Source organism: Lynx canadensis, chromosome E1 (genome assembly GCF_007474595.2).
Source record: "Lynx canadensis isolate LIC74 chromosome E1, mLynCan4.pri.v2, whole genome shotgun sequence".
Classification (NCBI taxonomy): Eukaryota; Metazoa; Chordata; class Mammalia; order Carnivora; family Felidae; genus Lynx; species Lynx canadensis.
Window position 1 is genome coordinate 21552589 of NC_044316.2, and position 22382 is coordinate 21574970.

Sequence of the window (22382 nt, forward strand, 5' to 3'; positions counted from 1 at the left end):
TCCACTAATAAGAGGGAAAAGCTCTTGGCAGCAGTGGAATGAGGAAGCTGAGATCTGAATTCTAGGCTCTGCTCATCTAATAACATGCCTCAAGGAATCCTATCATATTTGCAGAAGAAACGGATTCACTGAGATCAATGTGAACACCTTTAAGCTTTTATGACTGTGATTCTGGGGGTTTCTGAGGACATCTAAGGCAGAGCTGTGGCACTAAAGCAGACATTTGAATCCTGTAACACTGTCCCATCTGCTCACCGGCTCTTCTTGGGAATCCAGAAAGGAAGGGGGCATGCGCTGCCCGACTTCTGCCTGCCTGCCGTATAACCACAGACTCCAAATCCCACAGTGACCTAACCACGAGGGATGTTTCTCCATTCCCCTTCGGATGCCCGCTACTTTGGCAGATGTGGAGGACAGAGGGCACCCAGGTATATTACGAGGCAGCCGGTTGGAGGATGTGTCACAGTGGTGATGCACAGACACACTGGGTCCTACCCTGGGAACCTTGGCAGGTGACTTAAGCTGTCTGTGCCTCGGTTGTCTGATCTCTAAAATGGGAATTAACAATACCTACCGGATGGGGGTTGGAGAAGTGAAAGACTTAGCACATGTAAAGGGCATAGAATATTCCTGGCACACGGCAAGCACTGTATGAGTATGACACGCAATTTATCTGTAGCACTACATGACCTCTGTGGCATCTGCCATGTCTTAAACCCAGTGAATCTTGGAATTCAATTCTATGGTTATAAAATCCTATAGTTTGGCTCAGCTTCAACTGTGCCACCATCCTGGATTTTAAGAAGCAAATGGATTTATTATGCTGCTGGGGAGTCCACCAAGGCCTCGGGGCCCCTTCCTGGCTTGAAAACCCCACGGGCTGTTGCCTAAAGGTTGGCTAGAGGGGGGCGTGAGATGCTGTCATCTCTCGTGATCTCTGTTTCCTTGCTTCCTTTTCAACCACAGAATTTTCGCTTCAGAGAAAGTGGAATTCTTAAGAAAATCCTGTTGTGTTCACATCTGTGGTCGCTCTGGACATAACTGTACCCCACCCACCCCACTTCTTTTGGTCTTAGCAGCAAACGGAAAAAGTGTCCAGTCCAGACTCACGACTTCCCTCCTGCTTCCTGGAAACCTCCCAGGGCACTATCCTTGCTCAGCACGTTTATGACTCCACTTTGTCATTCATTGAGAATGATGCTGCCCTGGGCCAAACTTTCTCTTAGCTCCGCCCTCTTGACTTTCCATAAAAAGCAGGCAGAGCAGCCAGAGGAACCAGAGGAGCAGAGAAGCTGAGACCAGCTTGGAAACCTCCAGCTCTCACGCCCAAGCTCCTCGTTCCCCGCAGACATGAAGGTCTCCGCAGCGCTTCTGTGCCTGCTGCTCACAGCTGCTGCCTTCAGCCTCCAGGTGCTCGCCCAGCCAGGTAAGCCCCTCTCTCCTTCCCTCTGAAGCCCACCACCCCATGTCTGGGTTCTCATAATCAGGAAAGTCAGAGAAGGACACGGAGTGAGGCGGATCACACAGCTGCTCCGGGGCAGAGCCTGGATGAGAATTCCAGCCGTGGACCCCAAATCCAGTCCTCCCACGACTCCAGCTCTGTAATCACACCCTCCGTGTAGTTACTGCCCCGGCTCCTTGCAACAGGGGTTGGGGACTTGAATCATCAAAAAGGGGACTTTGGTGGAGAGTGTGCAGGGTATCTCCAGATATGGTGGAGGGGAAAGGAGGAGACCCAGAATCTGGTCTATGCTTCGTTCGGTCCAGCATCCCGAGGCAGCAAGTATCAGAGAAACTCACAACTTGGAGCCTAGAGGGGGACCCATAGCTGGGTTCCCTGAGCTGATCTTCTCTGAACCTGATAATTTGGATTACTCACTACTTCCAGGATCAGTGATTAATGATACTCCCAGGAATTATCTAGTTTTAACAGCTCCCCCTTCCCACCGCTCATTATCAATGCTATATACCCATTATAAAGCAGAGGAAGCTGAGTCAGCATGCCATTCTAGCTCTGAAGCATAGGCAGAAATATTGGGATTTATGAGTTCTACCTCTACTCCTGACTTCCCTTCTCCTGCTCCTTCCTACTCTTTCTTGCTATGATTAAGATCAGAAGAATCTAACCCATCCTAACATGCTTTTTCTTTGTGGTTCTATTTCCAGATGCAATTAATTCTCCAGTCACCTGCTGCTATACACTCACCAATAAGAAGATCTCGATGCAGAGGCTGGCGAGCTATAAAAGAGTCACCAGCAGCAAGTGTCCCAAAGAAGCTGTGATGTAAGTGGAACACACCAGCCCTCCCTGGGCCAGTTCTTCCTTGGGTAGCAAGGGACAAGCCTTACAGACTTAGAGAGTTAGGCCATCTAATCTCATCCTCAAAGGTGCCCAGTGGGAAAACTGAGGCCACAAGGGACAAGGTGACTGCCAACATCACTCTCCATCTGAGTGCTTACACAGACCCTCCCAATTTCTTTAGCGGGAAGTCAGGACGCCTTGATGTCCTCTCTCCACCTGCCTTCCTCTTCTTGTTCCCATGGCAGCTTCCTGGGGCAGAATGGGCTGTCGTCATAGGCTGAGATCTCAGTGGAACTCTATCTGACTGTGTTCTCTCTTCCTACAGCTTCAAGACCATCCTAAACAAGGAGATCTGCGCTGACCCAAACCAGAAGTGGGTCAAGGATTCCATGGCGCACCTGGACAAGAAGACCCAAACTGCAAAGCCTTGACTACTCACTCTGAAACCGAAGAATCTAAAATTAATTTATTTTCTTCTAGTTTTCCCTAAATGCCCTCCTGATGTTATTTTATTATAATTTCAAAGACTACAAACTTTGTTTATTGATACTCACACGATGCCTGAAGTACTGTTAATCTTATTTAAGTTATTGATGTTTTAAATTTATCTTCCCTGGATACTAGGGTTTTGTTTTTGTTTTTGTTTTTGTTTTTGTTTTTGTTTTTGTTTTACATATGGAGACCAGACAAATTGGTTTTCTCTGGGAGGGGGGGAAGTTCCACCCCTGGGATGGTGTGAGTGTCCTTGCAAGGACCATTAATACAAAGACTATGTTTTAAATTCTAAAGAATTGCTAGAAATGCTATTGTGGAGATATATACTATATAACTATTGATCAATATATAAATATATATTTTTGTACAAAACTGCCTTTGGTGTTTTCTTGAAAGAAATTAAAAAGCTGAGTGTAATCTTGGTGATTAGGAGGGAACATGTTTGCAGAGGGTGGGCTTGTGTTGGGAGGAGTGACAATGTGGATTGGCCCTGGTCTTTTTCACTGGGTAGGCAAATCTGAGTGCCTATAGAAGAATCTTTAAGTCAGGACCCAGTCAAGCATTCCAGCCCTACCACTCTAGTCCCCAAGACCATCTGTCCAGATCCCAATTACCCTTGTCACCCTGTCTCCTTAGCAACGCCCCATGTCCTTTCTCACAGCCCTTGACCCCTGCCCTCAATCTCTCTCATCATCTACTACTACTGCCCCCCTACCTGGGATACTTGTCCCCAACCTCTCCCCCTCCAAGTAATCTTCCAACTTGGAGTAATACAGACACTGCCGACTTTGGGAAATCAAGGAGAAACTGAATGACCACTGATAAGACAGTCAGATTCAGATTTCATAAAGAAGATATGACTTGAACTTCTCCTTGATGAATACATGAGATTTTTCTAGAAAAATTACAGTATCATTTAGAAGAGGAGAAAGAAGAATGGAGCCAAATACCTGGAGGTAGAAATGATGATGGTGTGTACATCAAAGAGGGTGAAAACCAATCAGGTGGGAGTTGGGGTCCATGTCAGTGTCAAGTGTTGGGGAAGTTTAGAAAGAAAAGTTGGGAAAGGGTTTTGAATGTCAGGATGGTGAGTCAGTACTCAACTTCATAGGTTAAAAGGAGATGTTGACAATGTTTGAGCCAATGAGGAAGGACATGCCATGTTCAAAGATTCAAAGGTGAGTTTCAGTAAATGTAACTTATTGGCTTCATACACGTTTGGAGAAGTATGGACAAGGGAGAGGCTACTGTCATGATCCAAGAAAGAGATGATGAGTGCTTGAATATGGAGCCCAAGAAGCAGCTTTGGAGAAGAATGAGCTAGGTAGAGTGAAATGCTGTGTGTTGTAGATGGAAGAGAAGGACCTGTGACCTAAGACTCAGAAGCCCTTTCTACAATCCACATTCTAAGAGACAGTTTACCTGAAATCAGAACGTGCTTCTCTTCACCACTATCCCCCATTTCAATCCAAGGAGCACAGGATCATCCATTTATATGGTTGGATCTCTTTTCCCTGAATGTCCACCTAAGGTCTGTACTTCCTTGCATGGCATTTGACCTACCGGTGAGGCATTTGACCCATCTAAGCACAGGCAGCCCTTCCACTTAAAGAAAGCAGATCTCTTGCCCTATTGAATAAATTCTGCGTGGTGATTTTGCAGATTCACCAGTCTAGTCTGGTGGTGAGATGGCTACTGTATCAAGCTAGACCAGGCAATGCCTTCAGCAGCTGGGGAAAACCCTGGCTGGCAGGGACACTCGAGTTCTAATCCCAGTCCTGGCATTGACTCACTCTGTCATTCAGAGCAGATTGGGTATTCTGAGTTTCCATCAGTAAAATGGGGGTGATAATGTGCTACAAATAGGAATTTGGCAGAACCTAGGTTCTAGGATCTGGGAGTGTGTGTGTTGGAAAACCTCCATCTCCAACAGTTGGAGCTGGAGATGAATAAAGGGGATTCTGCTTCCATATTCCCAAGATAGTCCAGGGTCCCTGGTTCAGGCTGAGGGATTCTATCAAACTCCAAGCTCCCCAAAGTGCCTTGATACATCTGTCAGAAGACAACTTATTGGCTGCTTTTTATGGAACTCTCTGACCCATCTGCCAGGTCCAGTAGCCTTCCCTGCTTCTCCTCCACTCCTCCAGTCTACATCCTTGATTGCCAAGCAGGACTAAATCCTCAGCTGCAGTGGATGCCAGGGTGGCAAAAGGGAATGGAGTGCGAGCAAATGGGACATCCACATACAGTTTAGGGAGCGTCAGACCCTCTAAAACCAGGCAGATTTGTGATGGAGGGTCTGGAAGGAGGGGAGGCCGAGGGAGAGGCAATCCATGTGCTCAAGCCCAAAAGCAATCCACTCGCATTCCCTTTCCAAGCCACATCTATTCATTTTCAGGAAATCTTGAATCTATTTTTTTTTTCTCCAGCTAAGCAAGGGAGTCCTTGCTCCTTGCATGATAAAACTGTGAACATGAGGCGCTGGCAATAGGCCCTGGTTCAGGAGGCAATGCCAAGTGTGGTGTATTCATTTCCTGTTGCTGCCAACAGTCTGTTCCAGGAAATCTAGGCCTTTTCTATCATGCTCGAAATTCTTCCAGCCTGTGCTCATTGCCCAATTCCAAAGTCGCTTCTACATTTTTTAAAATATTTATTATGGCAGCACCCCATTTATAGATATTCCAGATATCAAAATCTCTTTTAGTTTCTTATTGCTACTGTAACAATTTATCATTAACATAATGGCTTAAAACAACACAAATATATTACCTTATAGTTCTGGAGACCAGAAGTTTAAAATGGGTCAGTAGGGCTGCATGCCTTTTGGAGGCTCTGGGGAAGAATCTGTTTTCTTGCCTTTTCTAATTTTTAGAGGCCACCTGCATTCCTCATGGCCCCTTTCTCCATTCAACATAGCTTTAAGGTAGAGGAGGAGTGAAGCTACAAGGGATCAAAGTTTTGATACTATTGAAATAAAGATGGCATTAACCTGAACCATGTTGTTATACATGATAATTGTAGTCAGAGCAACTACTATGAAAATAACTAAAATATACATATATACATAGTAAAAGAAAAAAGGGAATAAAATGGTATACGATAAAATAGTATTATTTATGTATCACAAAAGAAAACAGTAATGGACAGAGGACCGAAGTCAGTGAGATAGCCAAATAAGATGTCCCTTGCTCATATCTCCCCCTTAACAGTAATAATTTTGCACCCATGCAGGGACAAAAGTGCCTTTTGGGAGCTGTGTGATCCAGCACCATATGGCAAGGAAGAAGTCACCCATTCATTCATCAAGTCAAAAGCATTCAGATATTGGTTCTGGCTGTGGAATCTGCAGGGACCTCTCTTGGCTGTATTCTGGGAGTTCCTGGGGAACACTGTCTTGGACAGTCACCTACAGATGGGAGAGCATCTACCAAAGTCCAGATTTTTAGTGGAGAAGTTCCAGCACGCTGTTGGAAAAAAATAAACCAAGTTTGGATGCATTGGAGAGGGCAAAAGGAACAGTCTGACATTACCTGCATCACTCCTTCTCCAAAGTGGCACAGACCAGTGCCGAGAGAGACCCTCTCAGCCCTTGATTTCTCCTGTGGGGAAAGTGAGGGCATTTGGGGTGTGCTTCCCCAGCTCCCCAGCTAGGTGGAAGCTACCAAAGAGATCTATTTGTTTCCTGTCTCATTCTAAGTACTAACTCATTGAGCTACATGACTCAAGGAACAAAAAGAGGCTGACAGGGCAGGAGATAAGACTTTTTTAAGGCATCAAAGGGCATGGATCCTACTAACTGCACCACAGACTTCATCAAGAAGCCCGCCCACAGGCCACTGGAGACATCTCACTGGCAGATCCTTTTAACTGGCTCCACGGGCACCCTCAGCACTCTATGAGCTTCACCAAAACACCCCTCCCCAACCTGCATCTGTTTCCCTGCATCTGTGACTGCTCCTGACAAGGGCAAGAGCAAGCTTTGACAGACAGCTAGTGGTCCAGCACAGAAAACCACCTGCAGCTGTGATCCAGGGAGAGACCATAAATGTGAGCTTTAGTTATGCCCTTGAGGAAGCAAGACAGACTGTCAGCATTCAGCCTGGTGTATTGCAGGACTGAGAGAAGGCATACAAGCTTAAGAACTCTGTCACAAGAAGGAGAAAGAAGAATGGAACAGACATATCTATAGAAGTTCTGAGAAAGCCTCAAAATCCCTAGCAGGAAGTTGTCTCCCAAAGCCAGTCAGCAAAGACTAGAGGAGAGGGGCACCAGGGTGACTCAGTCAGCTAAGCTTGTTAACAAGTCAGTTAACTCTTGTTTTTGGCTGAGGTCATGATTTCATGGTTTTGTGAGTTCAAGCTCCATGCTGGACTCTGTGCTGACAGTGTGGAGCCTGCTTGGGATTCTCTCCTTCCCTTTATTTATTTATTTTTTTTAATTTTTTTTTAACGTTCATTTATTTTTGAGACAGAGAGAGACAGAGCATGAACGGGGGAGGGTCAGAGAGAGAGGGAGACACAGAACCGGAAGCAGGCTCCAGGCTCTGAGCCATCAGCCCAGAGCCCGACGCGGGGCTCGAACTCATGGACCGCGAGATCGTGACCTGAGCTGAAGTTGGAGGCTTAACCGACTGAGCCACCCAGACGCCCCTCTCCTTCCCTTTATCTCTGCATCTCCCTTACTTGTGCTGTCTCTGTCTCTGTCTCTCTCAAAAATAAATAAATAAACTAAAAAAAAAAAAAAAGACTAGAGGAGGTGACTGCTGCTTCTTCTTCAAATTCAAAGAAACAAAACAAGACTTCGAGGAATATGTAAAATGAAAGAAACATGACACCACCAAAGGATCACAATAACATTCCAGTAACTGACCCCAAAGGCATGAAGATCTATGACTTACCTGAAAAAGAATTTAAAATAGCCTTTTTAAGGAAGCTCAATGAACTACAAGAAAACAGAGAAAGTCCTTTCAACAAAATCAGGAAAACAAAACATCAACAAAATGAGAAGTTTAATAAAGAGATAAAAAGCATTAAAAAGAAGAAGTTGTGGAGCTGAAGATACAATGAATGAAATAAAAAATACAATAAACATCATCAACAGCAGAATGGACCAAGGGGAAGAAAGAATTTGTGGAGAAGACCTTTTATCTAGTCAGAGAATAACAACAACAAAGAACGAAGAAGACTGAAGAAAGCCTATGTGATCTCTGGGATATTATTAAAAGAAAAAAAAATCTGTGAATTATTGGAGTCCCAGAAAGACAGAGAGGGAGAAGGGGCAAGAAAACTTCTTTAAAAAAAATTTTTTTAACGTTTACTCATCTTTGCAAGACAGAGAGAGACAGAACATAAACGGGAACAGGGCAGAGAGAGGAAGACACAGAATCTGAAGCAGGCTCCAGGCTCTGAGCTGTTGGCACAGAGCCCAATGCAGGGCTCGAACTCACGAACTACGAGATCATGACCTGAGCCAAAGTCGGACGCTCAACTGACTGAGCCACCCAGGCACCCCAAGAAAGCTTCTTTAAAGAAATAATGTTTGAGAACTTCCCAAATCTGGGGAGAGATTTCAATATCCAAATTCATAAAGTTCATAGGTCCCCAAACAAACTCAACTTTAAAAACTCTTCTCCGAAGACATATTGTAATAAAACTGTCAAAAAAACAGAGACAAAAAGAGAATCTTAAAAGCAGAAAGAGAAAAGAAACTTGTCACTTACAAAGGAACTCCCATAAGGTAATCAGAGGATTTCTCAGCAGAAACTTCACAGTCAGGAGAGAGTGGGATGGTGTCTTCATTACCATAGACCTGCCTTATAAGAAATGCTGAAAAGGGTTTTTCGAGCTGAAATGAAAGGATACTAATTAGTAACATGAAAACATATACATCACACTAGTAAAGGTAATTAATAGTCAAGTTCAGAATATTCTAATACTGTAATATTATACTGTATTAACCACTTTACTATAAAGGCTAAAGGACAAAATTATTAAAAATAATAGCTGCAATATCTGTTAAATGTTACACAATGTAAAGAGAGGTAATGTAGCATAACAAACATAAAAGGAGAGATATAAAGGTAAAGGTTTTGCATGCAGTCAAAGTCAAGCAGTCAGGCATAAAATAGCTTGTTGTATCTATTAGATGTATTATGTGAGCCTCATGATAGCCTTAAGGCAAAAATCTACAGTGAATACACAAAAAAGAAAGAGAAAGGAATCAAAGAATACCACTATGAAAAATCATCAATTCACAAATGAAGGGAGCAAGTGAAATAGGAGAAAGGAACAAGGGAACTACAAAATAGAAAAAAGTAAGATGGCATTATCAAGTCCTTACCTATCAATATTCACCAAATGTGAATGGACTAAATTCTCCAGAAAAGGCATACTGTGGCTAAATACATTTAAAAATTATAAATAAGACCCAACTATATGCTTCCTACAGGAGACTCACTTTGACTTTACAAACACACATAGGCTCAATGTGAAAAAAGATGGGAAAGATATTCCAAAAGAGAACAGGAATGACTATACATGTAGCAAAAAATAGACTTTAAGCCAAAAACTATAAGTGACAAAGAAGATCATTATGTAATTATAAAGGGGTCAATTCATCAAGAGGATATAACAATCATAAATATAACTATACCCAACATTGGAGAAACTAAACATATTGAGCAAATACTAATGGATCATAGGGGAAAAATAGATCACAATAATAGTAAGGGACTTTTATACCCCCTTCAACAATGGATAGATCAACCAAACAAAAATCAGTAAGGAAATGTTGGACCAGAAGTACTTTGGATCAAATGTACCTTACAGACATATATAGAACATTCCATCCAATCAAATGGAATGTATACAGAATGTACAACCTCCTTAATCACACACAAAACATTCTCCAATGTTACATGATAGATAACAAAGCAAGGCTTAGCAAACTTTAAAAAGATTGAATTCATGCCAAGTATCTTCCTAACACAATGGTATGAAACTATAAATCAATAAGAGGAAAACTGGAAAATATGCACATATGTGCATCCTAAACAATCAATGGGTCAAAGAAGAAATCCAAGGGAAATAAAAAAATATCTTGAAAGTAACAAAAATGGAAACACAACCAACCAAAACTTATGCAACACATCAAAAGCAGTTCTGAGAGGGATGCTTGTAACAATGGATGCAAACATTAAGAAAAAAAGAAAGATCTCAAATAACAAACCTAACTTTATACCTCAAGAGACAACAAAAAGGGCACACTCAGCCCACAGTTAGTAGAAGGGAGGAAGTAATGAATATCAGAGCAGAAGTAAATTAAATAAAGACTGAACAACAATAGAAAAGATGGACAAAGCCAAGGGCCTCTCATCAAGCCCCCTTTTCATTAATATCATCAGCGATTGGTTGATGAGCTTGTAGTGTGTGCATATAAACAAGGGCAGGTTGAAACAGCAAACGGACAACTGGTTTTCAAAATCTAGTCTTTAGATCCTTGAGATATATATGAGAAGAGAGGTTGTGAAGACTCCTGTCTTAGCTTCCAACTGAGCAAGTCCACTTTGATTTTATTCATAAGTTTGGCTTCCCCTCTATTCTTTTTATAAGAGAGAGAGAGAGTGTGTGAGTAGGGGAGAGAGGCAGAGTTAAAAAGAGGCAGAGAATCTTAAGCATGATCCATACTCAGCACGGAGCCTGACGTGGGGCTCAATTCCAGGACCTTGGGATCATGACCTGAGCCCAAACCAACAGTCAGACACTCAACTGACTGAGCTGCCCAGGCACCCCATCCCTTCTGTTCTTTTACTTGTAATAATATTTTCATAGATAATCCGATATTTTAAAAACCACAGCATCCCATGATCTTATTAAGTGCTTTGTAGTTCAGATAGCCTATGAAACAGATAGTGTTTTAAAAACATGTCTGCAAATTCTTTTATGGTCCTCAAATTAAGAGATGTGCTCTATGTTCCCTAACTTTGTACCTGGGAGTCTTAAACCATCATGTAAAATATCCATATCCAGCTATGTGGAGGGACCACTGGAAAGATGGGGGTGGGGGGCAAGAAGCTTCCATCTCATCCAATCCCCAGCTGTTTAAGACCTCCCAGCTCAGACACCTGACACTGAGCGAAAGCCTTGAGATGACCCCAGTCTCAGCCATCATCCAACTACAATGATGTAAAAATCCCTGAGCAAGAACTACCTGGCTGAGGCCAGTCAAGTCCCATATCCAAAAGCAAAATCAATTATTGTTCTTGCTTTAAATCACTGTTTTCAGATGGGTTGTTATAGCATTTAATTACTAGATATACAATTTTAGGTATTATTCTAAAAATAGAGAAGTCTACTTTTCTGCTAATGTCCTATTATCGCATTCTTCTTTGGGTTTAAGAAAAGCCACCAGGATTTAAAGCAGTAAAGGATTTTTTTAGTCCATTTTAAAGCCCAGCCAAAGTTTTACTTTCTCTGGAAACTGGGGTCCTGGAGATGCTGTCTGAAAGGAAAATTGGGGAAATCCCTTACATTTCTTTGATTTGGTAACCCTACTTCCTTTCTTTTTCTACATAAAGCGTTTCATTTCAAAAAAAAAAAAAAAAGGAGCCCTTGGTAACAGTCATAGATCACACATTGCCTGGGCATAGCCAGCACCTCACCAACACACCAGAGCTTGAATGGAAAGCAGGCCAGCATCAATCACATTTCTCTCTCATTTCCTAGTATGTTCCTCAGGGGAGGGCAATGGCTCAGCAGATTTACTATTCCATCCTATGATTCATTCAGAAGAACAAAGCCCTGTCATCCACTCACTTTCTTCTTATTCCTGTCTTCTCCCTATAAAAGGCAGGCAGAACCCCCAGAGGAGCAGAGAAGCTGAGACCAGCTTGGAAACCTCCAGCTCTCACGCCCAAGTTCCTCGCTCCCTGCAGACATGAAGGTCTCCGCAGCGCTTCTGTGCCTGCTGCTCACAGCTGCTGCCTTCAGCCTCCAGGCACTTGCTCAGCCAGGTAAGCCCCTTTCTCCTTCCCTTTGAAGCCCATCACCCCATGTCTGGGTTCTCATAATCAGGAAAGTCAGAGAAGGACACGGAGTGAGGCGGATCACACAGCTGCTCCGGGGCAGAGCCTGGATGAGAATTCCAGCCGTGGACCCCAAATCCAGTCCTCCCACAACTCCAGCTCTGTAATCACACCCTCCGTGTAGTTACTGCCCCGGCTCCTTGCAACAGGGGTTGGGGACTTGAATCATCAAAAAGGGGACTTTGGTGGAGAGTGTGCAGGGTATCTCCAGATATGGTAGAGGGGAAAGGAGGAGACCCAGAATCTGGTCTATGCTTCATTCAGCCCAGGATCCAGAGACAGGGTTCTGCAGCGGCTGCAGGTATCAGAGAAACTGACAACTAGGAACAGATTGCTCAGAGCCTAGAGGGGGACCTATAGCTGGGGTCCCCTTGACCTGAGGAACTGGACTATTCTATGAGCCTCTCCTAGAAATACCCAGATTTGTCACCAGTTCCTCTTCTCTTCTTAATGAGCTGTGGTATCCTTCCACTTTACAGTCCATGCAAGTGAGAGAGTTTCAAGACAGATTTAGGTACTTCAAGACAGACCTAGTCCTTAGGGATTTAGGGTGGGTGTCTTCCCTTTCCTTTGACTCCTCCTCCTTACTGTTCCCTACTTTTCAAATGAAAGTCCCAGCACACACCCTCAATAGCCTTTGTTGTTGTTGTTTCAACAGAGGGGATTAATAGCCCAACCACCTGCTGCTATAGATTTACCGTTAGAAAAATCCCCATCCAGAAGCTGAAGAGCTACAGAAGAATCACCAGCAGCTATTGTCCCAGGGAAGCTGTGATGTGAGTGAAGCCATGACCACCCACACTCATCCCTTGATCTTGAGCTCCGCTCCCAGACAGTGGATTGGGTTCTATGATAAGACCGAGTTGGAATTTAACCCTCAGATGCTTAGACTAATCCAACCCCAGGAATTTTTTTATGGGAAAAGTGAGTTCAAGAAAGTAAAGAGACTTCCCATTTTCAGCTCCCTGTCCAGACATTGGTTCAGATGTCAGTTCTTTCATCTAGGAGCCAAGATGGCTTCACCTAGGTCAGCAAAAACAGCTGCTTCCCCAGAGGCCCCTTCCTAACCTCAGGCTAATGGGCCAGGCAAGTTTTCCATAGAGTAGGTTACGCTCCCAAGCTGAATCTTCAAGGTGCTCCATCTAACTGCCCTCTTTACCCACAGCTTCAAGACTAAACAGGCCAAGGAGCTCTGTGCTGACCCCAAGCAGAAGTGGGTCCAGGATTTCATGGAGTACCTGGACAAGAAAACCCAAACCTCAAAGCTATGAACCTTCATGCCCACAATGAAGCCAAGTCAGTACTCAGGGAACAATTAATATATATGCCCTGTTCTTTCCAACATGCATTCTGAAATTATTCTATTACAATTCTAAGGAATATGAAATTTGTGTAATAATGTGAATCATGGTTTTTCTTAAGTAGTGTATTATGTCTTCTAAGTTGTTAATATTTTAATTTAATGGGCTCTGGAATTGGATGTGTTTCAAATGCAAACCTTTGGACACATGTCACTTTAGACCCTTCAAAACTACAGGATGCTCCTTCCTCTCTACCTCACTGTAGTGTTGTGAGTATCTGTGCATGAACCAATGCAAATATACATATATTTAATTTTTAGGAGGGGATGTCCCTATGAAACATAATAATATTATAGAACTGAATATTTTTATATGTACAGCTCTTGAATTTTCACATAAAACATGTTTTTGGGTAAAACCTGACTTTGATGCCTTTTTAAAGGATAAGATGAAGCTGGTGGGAGTGCCAGAGAAAGGAGGGCTGGATTCAGAAGGTGGGGCTTGTGTTCTGGAGGAATGAGTATATGGTAGACTCCGGGCTTGCCCCCAAGCTGGGCTCACCTGCATGTCAAGGAAAGTCAGCTTGGCTGGCGCCAGGGTTAGCCAGCTCCACAGCTCCAGATCTGACATTGGTTTCAGTCATTTGTTCAAATACCTTCTTCCTTTCCAAAGTCATTTCTTTTCTCACCATCCCATGCCCTACCCAGTGGTCTCTCCTCTCAGTTGTTGCATCAGCCTTGTGGCTGGTTGGTTTTCTTTCTTGTAATCAACTTTGAATCCAGAATAATACAAGTATCCCCTGCATTAAGAAACCAGGGAGGGGATCAACAAATGACTCCAGAAGTTCCCTTCCACACCTAGGAACCACATGTCTTAAAGACATCTCCAGAGGTTGAAGAAGACCAAAGAGGGTCAGGATCCTGTATACAAGGAAGCATACTGACAAACCCTTGATAACTTCAAGCTGAGCTTCTTGGAAGGGGGGGGGGGCGGTTTGCATCAAAATTGCAGTAGAAATCTCAAGGGGTCAGGAGAAGTCAGACACTTTGGTGGCAAGCAGACAATTTACTGGTGACTATTTGCTGCCATTGTTGATGCTCAGACCAAGGTCCAACAGCCCTTTCCCCATCCTTCAGCCCAATAGTCCTCATCTCCAAACATCAATAAGGAGCATAATCTCAAATACCAATGGGGAATGACAGGAAGATGACCAGGAGTAGGAGGGAAATAGATGCGATCGTGCAATGAGACACAGCAAAGTCGTGTGGTACAGCCAGATACAAGCAGAGTGTCAGGTAGTAAGACAGGCAAGGAGAGATGTGTTCCATGTGCCCAAGCCCAAACAGAATCTGATCACACTCTCTTTGTCAAGCCTATCTTTTCATTTTCAAGGAATGCACTTGTTCTCAATAGGCCTCTCTGGACCCAGAGTGTTAAAGAGAAATTCCAAACGACAACCAGGAACAGAAGCTGATACATAACTGGACATAAAATTTAATGGGATTCAAAAATCTGACTGGCTATACCACTCATGTGCCTGGTAAATTAGGGCAAATTATTTTTCCTGACTGAGCCCGCACCCGTGGAGATTTATACTACATCAGTGGCTCTCATGTTGGCCTCAATATCTCTAAGACATTAATAGAAAAGCAGATTTCTGGGTACCATCACCAAATATTCTAATACAGAGTGTTGGGGGGCAAGGTGCTCCTTCCATCTTTGCAACTGGTTCCCAGTCCTGTCTGCTGAAGAGTGATGGGTACACTTTGAAGTTCCCTGATGTCCTCTTTCAGATCAATGCAGTCTCTGGGCTTGACCTATGCCTCTGGCTTAGACATGAGGAGTCTGAACTTTCCCATCCCCTAGACTTGAAATATCAGAGGCTGAAAATGCCAACCATATGTTCATGTGCTCGTCTACATTTTCCAGCCTACACTGTGTTTATTGAGGGGCCATGTGACTGGATTCTAACCGAGAAGGTGAGGACCGAAATGATGGAAGCCACTTCCCTATAAACAGCTCACACTTTAGGGCTTCTCTTCCTCTGCTGTGCTGACCTTGGAGGCAACGTGCTCCAAAAACCTCAGCTTTCAGATGGAGACAGCCCACATCTTTAAGCCGTCAAAGGAGAGCCACTTGGCCTACCCTGTTCAGTGACATGCAAAAGAAATAATCTTTCATCGGGTTAAGCCACTGCAGTTGGGACCCTGGCCTAACCCTGATTAATGGAGGAATCGGTACCATGATCGTGGGTTGCCAGTAAAAACCTAAAATGTGCAACATTGACTAGACATTTGGCAGAGGCAGTGAGGAAGCTATCTCAGGTTGAAATGATGGAGAATCTTGGTACAAAGTGCCAGAGCTGACAGGCCTGGTCTGCTGAAATTGTAGCTCCAAGGAGAGAGTTTTAAAAATATGCATCCATAATGCATTGGTTGTTTTTCTCTGCACTTGTTAGGGTATTGCAAGAAAGAGATGAACTCAGGAAATAATTGACTGTTTTTATTAATTAAGTAATTAGTTAATTTTTGAGACAGGGAGAGAACACATGAGCGGGGGAAGGGACAGAGAGACAGAGGGAGAGAGAGAGAATCCCAAGCAGGCCCAGCACTGTCAGTGAAGAGCCTGACTTGGGGCTTGAATTCACGACCCATGAGATCATGGCCTGAGCTGAAATCAAGAGTCAGATGCTTAACTGACTGAGCCACGCAGCGCCCCAAGAACTGACTGGTTTTAATGTAAAATGAACTGGAATAAAGTCCACAAATTCAGGATCTCACATTGTTGGAAAGCCATCTGTTTTTAGGCCTCAAACATTAAGAGAAGGTAACTTAAGGGGAAAAAGTAAAAGGATTTCAGTAATAAACATTCAGGAAAAAACTGTGAGTTGGAGGAAGTAACTTAGGGCACAAATCAGACTGAAGTTGCCGCTCTGCCTTTTCAAGCCTCATTAAGAGGAGGGGAGAGAGAGAGAGGGAAAGGTAAAAAAATAATGTGAGAAGTATATATAGAAAGATCCAGGCTGTGGCTGCTGGCATATATCGAATAGCCTGGTGGGAAGGTATTAGAAACCTGCTACATTCTCAAGGGCGGTAGACCATATGGCCAATAAAACCATGAATGAGCCTGCCTGAAAACAAGATACCACTGGCCATTCCAAATAAAAACAAACTTCAAGCTCTACAGTGAAGCAAGCCACCTTCAAAGGCTGCAGAAGCCCCTGGAAGATCATGTCTCTTCTACACCCACTTCAGAGGAGGCCAAAGAATAATGTAGAAGGAGAGACCTCACAAAAGCAATCAGGCGCCAGGATCAACAAGACAAAAGAGCGTCCCCAGATTGCAGAATCTAGCCTAACCAAGGGTGAGGGACTTTCACAACATCTTTCTGGAGGATTTCAGGATCGCTACAGAGCACTGGCCACTGGTGTCACCATCTTCCCCTCCACGAATGAAGTAGTTGATTGCAAGCACCTGTCCTCTCCAAACCAGATATATTACGTCAAGGGCAAATAACTGGTCTTTTCAGTTCACGGGTCTCTGGACAGAGTGAATCCAATGCCCTCACCTGCCAGAGAAGACCACTTGCCATCCAGAGATCCTGGACATTTAATTTGATGCAATGACCGTATAGGACTTTGGGTTGATCTCTCTTGGGGATTGGTCAATTGCATTAACCTAGGTAGAGAAGCAGTGACAAAGGGCAGACTGTATAGAAACTATTAACCCTCACCCGGGATCTTCTCTTTACTTCTCAGCCACCTTGCACTTGGAGTTGTATGACGAGTTAGGGCCACAGGACGTAGGCAGATGTGGTAGTCAAGGCTTCCATGCCTGGTTCTTTAAAGCTCCCTGTACAATCTATCAACCCTCTCTCCCTGGCCTCAGTGAAATTGAAGGCCACGTGTTCCAGATGCTGGCTGTGATTTACAAGAAGGCTGGATTGCTGAGTCACTCCTCAGAAAAGAGCGCCTTTGGCAAGCTGCCTGACCAACATCAAGCCGTGACATGAACAACACAGAAATAAACACCTGTCGCAGTGAGCTGCTGTGAGTTTCGTCCTTGCTCTGGAAGCAGAGGCCAGTGTTACCATGATCAACTGGTTCCGGGAAATACTTTCACCGTCCTTTGCCTCCGTGTTCACCATACAAAGGACTGAAGTTGATTGTCCCAAGAGGATTACGTAAGATCATGTAATAAACAGTAAGCATATTTTAAATAAAAGAGCTTTGGTTTTTCTCAGGGCAACTCTGAGAAGCAGGCTTCACTTCTATTTCTTTTTTTTTTTTTTTCATGTTTATTTATTTTGAGAGAGAGAGAGAGGGAAAGAAAGAGAGCACAAATGGGGGAGTTGCAGAGAGAGAGGGGACAGAGGATTCAAAGCAGGCTCTGTGCTGACACCAGTGATCCCAATGCAGGGCCAGAACTCATGAACCGTGAGATCATGACCCGAGCCAAAGTTGGATGCTCAACCTACTGAGCCAACCAGGCCCCCCTGGCAGACTTCACTTTTAGAAATGACTTTGCAGAAGAGGAAACTGCTTGCCTTCCCTAAGCCTCTGTTGTCTCATTTTTGAGATGAACTTACTTAGAAAACCTACTTTGTAGGTTTATTGGGATGATTAAATAAGTGAAGTAATACAGTGCTTGCTCACATTGAATAAGTTAGCACTGCTGTGGAGAACGTGCTATTTCTTTAGACACATTGTTAGAATTTTTATGTTAACATATATTGGGAGTAACCTTCCTCCAAAAGTAACAGGAAACTGCAGACATCTTCAGTGACTTGAGAGAGAGAGGCAGCACACCCTACATGGTTCTGTTTGGCACAAGGGAAAACTGAGTCTAAGGGCTACTGTGCAGTGAAGGTTTCACAAGGTAGGGAGTCAAGAGTCAGGGGTTCTAGAATCGGACTCAGCCTAAAACATACCACATTGCCTTAGGGATTTTGTCACTGGTCCTCAGGTCTCTATTTTTTTTTAAGATAGAGTTGGAATAAAATGAATGTTAATGTCTCTTTCAATTCTGTGTGTAACTTTGCATGATTAGAGGAAGTCTAGAGCACAGCTGCAAAACAAGAACAGAAACAAAACTAAATTAAACTAAAAAAGAGTCCTAATTCCTGGGATCTTTTTTTCCACTGATCATTCATCCTTGGAAAGAAAGCTAGGATTTTGTTTTCACAATGAGGGACTCATTTCCTGCCCATCGCTCAGAGTCATTCCCCACCAACACCCCACATGTATCAGGCACCAGACCAAAAAAAGTAGTGGACCTAGCCCAGGTCACTTGTCCATGAGAGAACCCCCAGGAAGAGAGACAAAACAGCTGGTGAAGCTGCCCCCACTGTTAGAGACAGCCAGGCAGCTGGATGGAACAGCTGCTAAACTTGGATGTCTCAGATTCAGTTTATTCTTTCCCACTGAAGTGTCTATGGTCCAGGTTAAATCCAAACCCCTGGGAGGAAAACACAAAAATGGAAAATCACTGGCTGATAGGGCCCTCTAGACACCCAGCAGTTACAAAATTATTTCTACTAAGGGAATATAATCACTCAACCATGTCAGCCTAATGCCTCTGAGGTCAAAAACATTCCAAACGTGTTGTTTGGACACACTTTTTGAGATTCTGCATCTCCCACAAGTGCAACTCAGGCATTTCTGGAAACCATCCCGGGGTTGCATGTCTTTACCCAGAAGCTGGGGGAACCTGGGGAGAAGATATGGAGAAAGCCATCTGGCCAGACTTGGAGTCGTTTTCTAGCATCCCCTGGCTGGCAAAATCCTTCTTATTTCCTAATAACAACAAGAACAACAACGACGATGATGATGGACTTCCACTTACAGAGCAACTGACTACAGCCATCTGATCACTCTTCTGAGCACTTTATATATACTAACTCACTTAATTCACACAAGAATCCTCTAAGGTAGGCGTGATTCCTTCCATCTTAATCTAGCAGTGTAGGTAAGCTGTCCATGGCATCAAAGCTAGTTAGTGGCAGAACCATCCAAACTCAGGATCTTGATTCTGGGGTCCACACTAGACCATCTCACGTGGAACTGAGCAGGAGAGAACAAGGAAGGTCCAGGTTTTCTGGTTCCTATTTGGTCTCTTTTTGAGTAATTATAGACCAATTATTCCAGATGGGAGCTTAGAGACCATGCAGGCCATCAAGGGCACTCTCTTAATCCCATGCCCATGACAGACATCACCAGTCAGCCTCGGAATCCTTCTCAACACACCTCTCTATGACCTGTTCCAATCAATCAACTTGATATTTAAGTGTGCAGGAAAAACCAGGTGACCCTTGCAGTGTCTCTATGGCAATATTCAATTCTATAATTCACCACAGTGACACCATGAAAGACTGCCTGTCCTTGCAGCATCTCCCATTAAGGGGCTTGGCGTTGTGCACAAAAAAGGATACGTGTTGGATTCTTGTCTCCTCTTTCTCTTTGATATTTTTAGCTACCAGTCGTCTGGTCTGGAACATGGGCTCAGGGAGCGAGGGCGAAACAGATTGCTGGTTTTCCGAAAGTATTTCTTGAACACTTGCGGGGTGAGAGCATAAGGGGCCCCCCACTCTGCTTCAAACAGACCTCCACCACCGTGTCTTTGAGGTATAGGCTTTTGCTGTTTCATTCCATTTGGGGGAGAAGAGAGCTAGCAGCTAAGCAAATAGTTTACAAATTCGCAAGAACCTCCATACTGTTTCCCACAGTGGCTGCACCAATTTACATTCCCGTCAACGGTGCACGAGGGTTTCCTTTTCTCCACACCCTCACTAACACTTGTTCTGCCTTGTCTTTTCGATAGCCATCCTAATAGGTGTGGGGTGGTATTTCATGGTGGTTTTGATTTGTCTTTCTGGGGAAGGGTCTGTCACACTGTACAAACTTTCAGTTATAAGACGAGTAAGTTTTGGGGAATCTACTGTACAGCATGGGGACTATAGGTAATAATACCACACAGTATTCTTGAAATTTGCTAAGAAAATAGATTTTAAATGCTTTTACCACACCAAAAAGAGACTATGTGAGGTGATGGGCCTGTGGGTTCACTTGATTGCCATGATCACTATATATACATATATATATATATATATATATCACTATATATACACATATATATGTATATATATGTATGTATATGACTTATATATGTATATATGTGTGTATATGACATATATATGTGACATATATATGTGACATATATATATATATATATGTCAAAATGTCACACTGTACACCTTAAATATATGCAATCTTTATTTGTCGCTGATGCCTCAGTAAAGCTGGGGCAGGAATTCACAGGAGGTCAAGATCAATAAGAACAATCTAGTCATGTCCTAGGACACTAAAATCCCAGGGTCTCAAAGCCTATGACCATGAGATTGAAACATAAGGACAAGGTTCTCATATGCTATAGTTCTGGCAGGGCAGGGGAGGGAGCCTAGCAGGAGTTTTAGGAACCCTTCCTGGCCTGCAAATCCTAAAGGCCACCACATGAACACAGGGACCAGGGGGGTTCCTGGATATCCTCATCATCATGCCCTTGGTTTCCCCGCTTCCCTCCCCAACTACAGATGTGTCATTTGAGAAAAGGCAGAGCTTTTAAGAATTACTATCCAGGGGCGCCTGGGTGGCGCAGTCGGTTAAGCGTCCGACTTCAGCCAGGTCACGATCTCGCGGTCCGTGAGTTCAAGCCCCGCGTCAGGCTCTGGGCTGATGGCTCAGAGCCTGGAGCCTGTCTCCGATTCTGTGTCTCCCTCTCTCTCTGCCCCTCCCCCGTTCATGCTCTGTCTCTCTCTGTCCCAAAAATAAATAAACGTTGAAAAAAAAAATTAAAAAAAAAAAATTACTATCCAAGCTCAGTCATTCCATATGCACACATTCTATACTTTGAGCCCCAGGACAGATGACAAATGTGCCCCCCCTACACACACACACACACACACACACACACACACACCCTAGTTTGCCTCTTATGTCTTGTTCATTTGCTGGGACCTGGAACTTGGTCAGCAGTTAAGCGCTTCCTTCTTCATGACTTGCTCATGACCCTGGCCAGCCAAAAGCCTCCCTGGAAGGTCCCACCCTCTCTGCTCTTTTTTAAAGGTGGGCAGAGCAGCCAGTGTCTCAGAAAGGCTGAGACCAACCCAGAAAATGCCCGCTGTCACACTGAAACTTGCATCCTCACCCTCTGTCTAACAGGAAGGTCTCTGCAGTGCTTCTGTGCCTGCCTTCAGCACCCAGGTGCTCACCCAGCCAGGTAAACCCCTCCCTCCCTACGGAAAAGCTAACTACCTCCAGAACTATCAGATCAGCAAGAATCTGCAAAGACTTGCTACAAACCCTGCATTTTAAAGATGGGCAAACAGGTGCCATGCGTGGACAAGAAACGTCCCAACCAAAGCTAGAAATCCAGGTCACCAAAGCCAGTCCCCACATTCTTGCCTGACACGAGTATTGAGAAAGGCACCATGTGCGTTCAAGACCTGACTGCCCTTGCAGTGTTCAGTGATGGGGCTCACAAAAGAGATGTTCTTGTACTGTGGCACAGAAGGTATTTTTGTCAGTAGCAGAGGGGAAAGAAACCTTTTGATTGTAGAACCAGAATTTTTACCGAACTGAGATGGCTTTCGCAAACAGTGGTTTGAAGAGGGGAATGAGGTCCCAACAGAATCTCAAGGTGACATGTTTTGACTCTGGGAAACCATGTAGGTGTTTGTATCATAACTCATTTTTCCATCCTCTGATGACTTAGATTCCTTGCATGTTTCAGTCCGAATAAGATAATGCATGCTGTGGTTGCAAACAATCCTAGGTTATCAGTAGCTTAACACAATGAAGGTTAATTTCTCACTGTACTAAATTATCTCTAATGTGCTGGCTAAAGCTTTAGCCTCATATACTGAGGATTCTGTATTGAGGAGCAGCTGCCACTGGGGACATTGCTGCTTACTGTGATAAAGAAAAAGAAAGCTCAGGGCGCCTGGGTGGCTCAGTTGGTTAAGCGTCCGACTTCGGCTCAGGTCATGATCTCGCGGTCCGTGGGTTCAAGCCCCGCATTGGGCTCTGTGCTGACAGCTCAGAGCCTGGAGCCTGTTTCAGATTCTGTGTCTCCCTCTTTCTCTGACCCTCCCCTGTTCATGCTCTCTCTCTCTCTGTCTCAAAAATAAATACATGGTAAAAAAAATT

General features: G+C 44.0%; 2 protein-coding genes across 2 annotated transcripts; both read left to right on the top strand.

Moving 5' to 3' along the window:
• Window positions 1–1275: 1275 nt before the first annotated feature.
• On the top strand, window positions 1276–3163 carry LOC115501013 (C-C motif chemokine 2). Its single transcript, XM_030295833.2, has 3 exons — window positions 1276–1426; window positions 2167–2284; window positions 2628–3163. The coding sequence occupies exons 1-3, from the start codon at window positions 1351–1353 to the stop codon at window positions 2731–2733; spliced, it is 300 nt and encodes a 99-aa protein (XP_030151693.1). The 5' UTR covers window positions 1276–1350; the 3' UTR covers window positions 2734–3163.
• An 8530-nt stretch (window positions 3164–11693) lies between these two features.
• On the top strand, window positions 11694–13168 carry LOC115501395 (C-C motif chemokine 7-like). Its single transcript, XM_030296452.1, has 3 exons — window positions 11694–11807; window positions 12538–12655; window positions 13045–13168. Exons 1-3 carry the CDS (start codon window positions 11732–11734, stop codon window positions 13148–13150), a joined length of 300 nt encoding a protein of 99 aa, XP_030152312.1. The 5' UTR covers window positions 11694–11731; the 3' UTR covers window positions 13151–13168.
• Window positions 13169–22382: the final 9214 nt, after the last annotated feature.

What these genes read in the sequence shown, in the direction of transcription:
- LOC115501013 (XM_030295833.2), top strand. Translation starts at nt 1,351, where the DNA reads ATGAAGGTCTCCGCAGCGCTTCTGTGCCTGCTGCTCACAGCTGCTGCC. An exon ending in CCAGGTGCTCGCCCAGCCAG is followed by an intron (nt 1,427 to 2,166) that starts GTAAGCCCCTCT and finishes TTCTATTTCCAG; the next exon opens with ATGCAATTAATTCTCCAGTC. An exon ending in TGTCCCAAAGAAGCTGTGAT is followed by an intron (nt 2,285 to 2,627) that starts GTAAGTGGAACA and finishes CTCTTCCTACAG; the next exon opens with CTTCAAGACCATCCTAAACA.
- LOC115501395 (XM_030296452.1), top strand. Translation starts at nt 11,732, where the DNA reads ATGAAGGTCTCCGCAGCGCTTCTGTGCCTGCTGCTCACAGCTGCTGCC. An exon ending in CCAGGCACTTGCTCAGCCAG is followed by an intron (nt 11,808 to 12,537) that starts GTAAGCCCCTTT and finishes TTGTTTCAACAG; the next exon opens with AGGGGATTAATAGCCCAACC. An exon ending in TGTCCCAGGGAAGCTGTGAT is followed by an intron (nt 12,656 to 13,044) that starts GTGAGTGAAGCC and finishes CTTTACCCACAG; the next exon opens with CTTCAAGACTAAACAGGCCA.